Source organism: Nelumbo lutea, chromosome 6 (genome assembly GCF_056320005.1).
Source record: "Nelumbo lutea isolate HS-2025 chromosome 6, American lotus-T2T, whole genome shotgun sequence".
Lineage (NCBI taxonomy): Eukaryota > Viridiplantae > Streptophyta > Magnoliopsida > Proteales > Nelumbonaceae > Nelumbo > Nelumbo lutea.
This window is the reverse complement of record NC_142689.1, coordinates 70,447,242-70,455,813: the sequence shown is the minus strand read 5'-3', so window position 1 is coordinate 70,455,813 and position 8,572 is coordinate 70,447,242. Positions and strand designations below refer to the sequence as shown.

Sequence of the window (8,572 nt, the reverse complement as noted above, 5' to 3'; positions counted from 1 at the left end):
TATATATATATATAAGGATGATTTAAATTTAATGTGACTTTTAATTGAATCATATTATCGATACAAAAATCCAAAATAAAAATATCCAAATCCAACAAAATAAAATCAGAATTCGGATCGAATCATATGATCCTGTAAATTTACAATTCTATTCGGGACACTCGTCATTATCGTCAAAATCAATGCCTGATGGGTCTTCGTTAGATTAACATCTGACCCCACAGAACGCGCCCTAAAATCTTCCAATATGGCGTGCATTGAAAACATCTTCCGTACTTGTTATTGGAGAGATGGTAGATGTTCCCAATGCACTGTTAAGATGTACTGTGGGACGATTTTGGGGCGCATTCTGTAGGGGCAGATGTGAATTCCTTCGTTGTTGAGTTGAAAAGCAGAAGAAACGATAAGCTCTGAGGCACAAAATCCTCTCTTCCAATTTCTTTCTGCATGCCAAATGTCTCCGGTCTCCCGGAGAAATCCGTTGCTTAACGTCGTTAACGGCCGTTAACCACTTTTCTTCCTGTTTTATTTGAAGCGGGAAAAGGCGAGGAACACTATTTCGCCGTCCGCCGACTCCGATCCACATCCGAAATCTGACCCCATTAACTAACTGGAGGCAATCCGGTCAACTAGAGGATCCTCCACTAACGAACTGACACGTTTCGGTACGTAATCAAACCTTCGGCAGCAACGAGAGCCAGCGGAGAACTTGGTATCCCCGGTCGCCAATCATATAAAAGAAAGTCGGCTTTTTTCGTTTTTGGTATTTTCTCTCTAATCCTCCATTTTTCCTACTCTAAAGCTTCGATTTCTGCGTTTCTCTCTCTCCCCCCCCCCCTTCTCTTTCTCTCTTCGAAATTTATGCAGGGATCCCCATTTAGGTTAGGGTTTCTTATGCTCCTGGCAGGGATAAAAAGGGTCAATTACGTATAATTTCTGTCGCGCTGATCTGTGGATATTTAGTATTTTTCTGCCTTCCCGTGGTCTGTAGCTTTATGCAGGGATCCCCATTTATTGGTTACCTAGGCTTCTCTGCCTTTCTGCTTCGGATTATATCGTTTTATATCCGTGAATTCTCGCTTCTCACAGGAGGTTTGGTGAATTTTGTGAATTATGACCTGAATTTGGTTGAAGCTTGGACGGGGATGACCATTTAGTCTTTTATGTGGGGAGTTCGAAACTTTCTTTTGGTTTTCTTATCATTTGGAGGCTGTCTGATGGAGCGGGAGTGGAACAGAAGGAAGGATATGGTATTTACGAAATGCGATCTATGTTTATATTCTGGATTTCATGAGTTTAGGATGTCTGGAATTGCCAAGGCATTTGAACAAATTTGAAGTTGTTTCATAAAGAATTCGGGAGAGTATCGAAGGACCAATTTTGAGTCAACGGTTTCCTGGTTTCTTTTTTCAGAATACACACTTTTTTAATGATTATTAGGTCTCCAAAAGAGCTGCATTTCAAAAAGATTGAGATTAAGAGAATTGAACCCTTGTCTGGGGTGTTTATCTTCTTCATTCAAATTATGGTAGAATTAGGTCTTCCAGGATTTTGAGGGGCATAACTGAAGAGACAGTAGAGATTATAGGATTCAGCAATAAGGTATTTGGGTTTGGGTTTTGCTTTAAGGAAGTAAATTTATGTTAAGGAAGGGAACATGGCTGCAGGGACTGATTTGTCACCTACATTCACAGTATTAGAGGGTGGGTACAGTAAGGACAATGCATCTTCCTTGGAAGATAAGAATTCCGAAGCAATGAAGAGCCCAAAACAGACGAATATCGGGAAACCTCCACGGAACCTTTCTCTTATGCGACATTGCATTAGTTCCGCTCGGTTGGCTCCTAACGCTGAAGTGAGTTATCACGCTTTTAACATTTTATATTATGTCATTTATTCATTACTTTGAGCCCAAACTTGCATTCATTTATTTTCTTACCTTTCTTCTGTAATGCACATGTTTTATCTATTTCTTCAACATAATCTCCTTCTCGCCCCTCTGTCCAGGAATTGGAAACTGGAGCTTTTGGCGTAAAGTCACCATCAACTGGAAAATCTGGCTTTTTACCTTTCTTTCGTTCAGGAAGCTGTTCTGAGATTGGACCAAAGCAATACATGGAAGATGAACACCTCTGTATAGATAATCTCCTTGAACATCTTGACACAAATGTCGACTTCCCTTCTCCAGGGGCTTTCTATGGGGTATGTAAGTTACAGCTAAGGTTTGATTGCTAAATTGAATTATGTTTATCCTCATCTACTAACTAATAATCTTCTAATGTTCAATTTAATCACGATTTTTATATATGAAGACCATTATATTTTGGTACCATCCAGTCTCCACTTAAACTGTCAGAATACTCTGAGACCCGTAACCACCTAATAATCCAATCACAGTCCTGTTAGACCGTTTGTCATAAATGCATAAACTCTATCAGTTGTAGATGGGTGCATCATTAGATGGTTAAAACCCCCTAACAATTTTATCTGGGCAATGTACAATCTAAGTAGTGTCCAATCCCAACTGGCTGAGAATGAGTATGTGCTGGTGATCTTGCGTTCTTTTCTGTCATAGCATTCTTTCTTTTCATGACTGAGGTTCAGTGTTTTTTCCCAGGTATTTGATGGCCATGGCGGTTCAGATGCGGCATCATTTGTCAGAAAGAACATTCTTAAGTTTATAGTTGAGGACTCACATTTCCCTACTTGTGTGAAAAAGGCTCTTAAGAGTGCATTTGTAAGAGTTGATCATGCATTTGCAGATGCCCATTATCTTGACGAAACATCTGGCACCACAGCTCTAACTGCTCTTATTTTGGGAAGGTGAGGAACACAAATACTTTTTTATTTTTTCTTCCTTCTTTTATTGCATAAGCTTGGACTTTTAAGGGCATTTGGATCTCTTCAAATTGATGAAAATTAGTGCATTCTGCTTGTTCTGGTGGTGAAATCTTGCCTGATGATGTAGTTTTGTTTCCATAATTTGTCACAGAAGAAAAATAAATTAATTAATAAACCTTGGGCTGACATGCATGACAATGCTGGTTTAAGTCTGAGAGTGGACACTCTGCTAAAAATGGAGGTTAGGTCTGTATCCACTATTCAACCCATCCCTCCCAAGACCTGGATGGCAGGGGCCAGCATTGGGTAATGGCCCCGTTTGCTACACTATATAGTGGTTGAGGCCATGGATGAACATGGATGCTTCTGTGGCTTTTGGTGAACAATTCTAATGAAGGGGATTTCAAATATTATTGTGAAAAGCACTACTTTTATTATCCAGGGTTCTGTTGTCCGTGATCTGGTCAGTATGTATATAACCATCTATCCTCCTGGTGTTGGATTATGGAGCACCTTTAGCATGACCTTAGTTGCAACTTTTCTAGTGCTGTCCCTAGCACTTAGGGTTCACCATGACTTTCTTCTCCTGGAGTATCTTCACAAATCACAAGCATTGGCAGATTATAAGAAACTACCACCCTCTACTAGATAGAATACTTCCATGCCAGAAATATCTTGATTGGTTGATGTAACCATCCAACTTAGACTCTTCACCATAGAACATAGACTGAATCGACGGGATCATCTGGTCAGATTGTTAATTTTGGCCCTTATTGCCTGCTGACAAAGTTAATTGGGCATATACCACCATACGTTTTTATTGTATTCCTTTATATTTTTCCCTTAATGGTAGACATCATGTAATCATCATCCCCATTCTTCATCTTCTTTTTTGGGTGGAAGCATGAAATGGTTTGGCATTTTTTTTCAGTCAATGTTTGATATTTTGTTTGCTTCTGCCATATTTCTGAGACGCAGGACCATGCTAATTGCCAATGCTGGGGATTGCCGGGCTGTGTTGGGAAAACGAGGAAGAGCAATTGAACTGTCCAATGACCACAAACCCAACTGCACCTCTGAAAGACTGAGAATTGAGAAACTGGGAGGAATCATTTATGATGGATATCTTAATGGCCAACTATCAGTTGCACGGGCCCTTGGAGATTGGCACATGAAGGGACCAAAAGGCTCTGCCTGCCCGTTAAGTGCAGAGCCAGAGTTGAAAGAGACGGTGCTGAGCGAGGAAGATGAATTTTTGATAATGGGGTGTGATGGGCTGTGGGATGTGATGAGCAGCCAGTGTGCAGTGACAATGGTGAGGAAAGAGCTGATGGTGCACAATGATCCTGAAAGATGCTCAAGGGAGCTGGTTAGAGAGGCGCTCAAGCGCAACACATGTGATAACCTGACAGTTGTTGTAGTGTGTTTCTCCCCTGATCCACCACCTCGAATAGAGATTTCCAAAACTCGAGTGCGGAGGAGTATATCAGATGAAGGGTTGTTTCTTCTGAAGGGGTTCTTGGATAGCAATGTATGAAAATGGTGGTGATGATGACGAGTAGCGGCCTGAATAAAAGAAATTGGAGGTTACATGAACATGGTAGTGAATTTTTGCCAAGCTGCTGTTGCCCTTGGCCGTGACCAATTTTCAGTCTCATTCAGGAAATAATAACAGGAAAAAAAAAAAGAAAATTGGAGTATGCCACTTTTGTACATCCGAGATTGAATTTCTGTATCAATTGAAAGCATCAATTGCTCTAGTGTGTGTGTGTGCAGTTTAGACCTTAGAGCATTCACAGTATTTATTTACATAACGTAAATATATTAGGATCGTTTTGAGTATGAGCCATGGTTCTGAAAGCCGGATCGGACTGGATGGTTGGACCGGTTGATCCATTCACCAGTCAAGTAACTGGTTATATTTCACCCTAAAACTGTTTTTTTTTTTTTTCCAAAAACTGTTGATTTGATCAGTAACCCACTGACCCAGGCAGCCTAACTGAACAACGATTTTTTATCGTTTTTTATTTTATTTAATTTTTAAGTCAGAACAGGCTGTCCATTCAAACTGGGCGGTCAGACAATTCAATCCCACATTGAGAACATCTCCCTTTGACGTTTTCAATGGAGCCAAGTCCATTCAAGTCCGAATTGAGCATTAATTTTATCAATTGAAATCCAAGTTGCACCTCTAGTGATAGCAGTCAATTTATTTATTTATTTATTTTTTTTATAAATTCATCAAAATTTTAATTTTTATTTATAAATTAATACATATATTAAGTACATTATTTTTAGTGGAGTTTTAAATTAATCAAAAATTATTTTAAAACTATTAAGTTATTAAGTTTTACTAATTTCCTATTAATGTTTGGGAAAATTTGTTATTTTTAAATGAAACTTATATGGATTTGAATTTTTATTCCGCGGTGAAAAATAATGTTTTTCACCGTCGTCACTACATCCATAAGGAACCTCCTTATATCCATAGTACCGCTGTTAGTAATGTGGATCTCGGAGGTTTGTTTGAGAATTCCACAACCGTGTTCAGCGAATCCCTTTTAATAGGGCTCAGTCCATTCCCTCCTTTGTTCGGAAACCAAAAACGATGAACCACAAATAGAAAAGCATTGATCGGAACTGTTTAGGGGTCCAGTTTCTGGGTCAAACGGTCTGATGGTTCAAACCGAATGGATGGTTTATTCTAATAAAAAAATTAAAAAATTTAAAAAAATTTAAAAACTGATAAACGATTCAAACAATTCGTTTGACTGCCCGGATCAATAATTTATTAACCAAATCAACGGTTTTTTGCCAAAATATCAATTCTGGGGTAAAATAAAAGATCAGTTACCAGTTTTTTTAATCTGACCGTCTGATCCGATCCCATTTTGAAAAACATGTTTGCAGAATGTCCTTACTCTCACTTTTCAACATCACCAAAGCTCCTGAAACATCCGAATTAATGTCAATCACCCATTCCAAGAATTCGAATCATTATTTTTTATGGGTTGCTCCCCACCGATTCTTCTTGAACTCTGCATCATAAACTTTAGCCTAATCCCAACACCGCTAGGTAAATCCATCTTTCTGCAACCTTTACTTCAAACCATTAGAAAATTAAAAACCCTTGAATATAGAAGAGCTGAAGCTTATTTTCACTCTAAGGTTATGAGAGATTGTTTTCATGGAAAGCATTGATAATAAAAGATGCATTACTGGTAGTGATAATGATAAAATCAGATGTGCTTCCATTAAAAGAGGTTGAAGAAGAGATGGGAGATTAAAATATGAAATCTTTGACAAAGTATGCAATGAATCTCATAAGCTCAGTTTGAAAGGAGTATAAATGCAAATTTGTAGAGTTAAAATCTTATATTTTTTATTATTTTGCATGTTTTTATACTGTACATATTTGTTTTTATAGTATTCTTTCCAAACTGAGCCATAGGAAAAAAAAAAACTTAATAGGTTGAGAGAATGGGACAAAGCCCCTGTTTTTGTATATAAAATGAATATTCAAAAACTGAATAGAAAGGAGGAAGAAGAAAAACCCTTGGTGATGGTGTTTTGATGTCCAAAAGGAAGGTTTGAGACAATTATAGAATTGAGAAAGCGATAGGAGGAATAGAGGTTTCCATAATGAAGGGATGTTTTTTCGGATAGTTTCCATCCCAATCATGATTCAGAAACATTAAGTTGTTTTGAATAGTTTCCATCTCTATCACGTTTGTGGAATCATGGTAGAACCAAGATTGAATTGGGGTTATAATCGCAAAGAGATCCTATTGAGGTGGCAACAACTCTAGAGGTTTGGAAAGGGAGTAATAAAGACCCTCTAGGGGGATGTTTGGAACTGTGGCAGTTTTTCAGAAAAAAACGATGCCATGTTGAATTTACATAGGTGTTTTAACAAACGGCCATGCATTTCATTATTTGGTTCAGCCGATTATTGAAAAATCAGGACCCCACCGATGCATGAAACACCAGCATTGGTGAGCCATTTCCCCCAATGGTTGACTGATGTGCATCCTATGTGGTGCTTACCTGTCAACACATACATGAAAAACGGTGATGAAAATCACCTTACCAAACAACATACTGTTGCCCATTGCCTACATGGCAGAAATGTTTTTTTTTTTTTTTTATGAAAAACAGGTTTTAGAAGCATGGGGTTTTTTCTTGAAAATTGGTCCCAAAGGCCCACGCTTCCAAACACCATGTAGAATTGCAGAATTGGGGTAAGGGAGCAGGGAGAGATCATTTGGCGTGACTACCTTTGTTTTAATATATGCTAATAGATGGAAGAAAAAATTAAAGGAATTTTTAGATAATAACCCAAAAAAATTGTAATGACTTGCCAGGTAAAATGAATTAAAGTTATATGATGGTACGATACCGCACAAAAGGGTGTTGATCCCTGTGATTCTTCCACAAGTCGAAACCCACTTGTAATTAGCTCAGTGGTATAGCCGTATAGGCAGTTTTTAAAAACAAAGTGTTGCATTCTCATTTTTTTCTTTTTTTTTTCTTTTCTTTTTATGAGTTCAACTATGATAAAAAAAAGACATAATACTGAAAAAATTTACGGCCGATCAATTATATCCCAAAAGAGGTGATTAATCATCAGATGGTATTTATCAAAACTGACGAAGATGCTTTATTGGTCAAAACTCTCCCCATGTCATAGATTTAACGTACAAATATAAGCTTTGGTTATTTGCATGGAAAACACACAGAAACGAGTAGATTTATGCAATGAGAAGAACGTGGGTGATCATCTATTCCGTGTTAGATTAAAAAAAGCTAAAAAAGAAAGTTTATTCCTACCATATGCCATAGCACGTTTTTTTTTTTTTGTCTTGTACTCTTATTTTATCGTCTGTATAATAAAACCCCTTTTACAGTAAAAGCCAAAGATAATGGACGATAGCAAATTTAATGCTCGAGTGTGAATAATATAATGGTAACAGTGTTGCTTGAATTTATATTGAATTTATAATCTAACATGATACCTTTGAACATCAAGCACCAGTGGTCTAGTGGTAGAATGGTACCCTGCCACGGCACAGACCCGGGTTCGATTTCCGGCTGGTGCAATGTTCTTAAACCATTTTGGGTTGTCTGTCTTTCATAATTTCTATTTTGGTAAGATGTCTTTCATAATTCATAGTACAATTCCTTTTACGCCCGGCCCGGTGGTGGTCACTATTTCAGACTTTCAGTTGTGTTGTAGATTACTAGATTTATCCATAATTTCTGGGCATCACGTAGGGGTGCAGGTTGGCGTTAATTTTACACTGCTTTGGATTCGGGCAGGTTGGGCCATTCAAAATTTGACAAGATCCCAACCCTAGCATTGTAAGGTAGACCCCACGCAGAAAGTCATGAAATTGTATTCGGTGAAAAACCCCAGAAACATAAGTAAATAAACATAATGCATATCAAAGGAAAAAAATATAAGTAAATAAACGTGCCTCCCAAGCCAGGTGATGATGCATTGCTGAATTAGTGAATTATGCCTCAGTCACAGGTGATAAATTATAGTCAAACTTGGTAGAATGAAAAAAATAGAGACGAAACTCTAAACACGCTTAGATGTTACTGCTGAAGGAACTTCACTTTCTGACAGAAAGTGCTCCGTAAAGTTGAGATTTGGCTCACAGTGGATCCTTGAGGATTTAAAATAGGTTAGAGAGAGAGAGAGAGAGATTTAACTGGAGCATAATAA

General features: G+C 37.9%; 1 protein-coding gene across 1 annotated transcript; it reads left to right on the top strand.

Annotated features, from left to right (window-relative positions):
- Nucleotides 1–366: 366 nt before the first annotated feature.
- LOC148849539 (putative protein phosphatase 2C 27) lies at nucleotides 367–4,601 on the top strand. Its single transcript, XM_088949379.1, has 4 exons — nucleotides 367–1,855; nucleotides 2,008–2,202; nucleotides 2,618–2,823; nucleotides 3,820–4,601. The coding sequence occupies exons 1-4, from the start codon at nucleotides 1,658–1,660 to the stop codon at nucleotides 4,376–4,378; spliced, it is 1,158 nt and encodes a 385-aa protein (XP_088805505.1). The 5' UTR covers nucleotides 367–1,657; the 3' UTR covers nucleotides 4,379–4,601.
- Nucleotides 4,602–8,572: the final 3,971 nt, after the last annotated feature.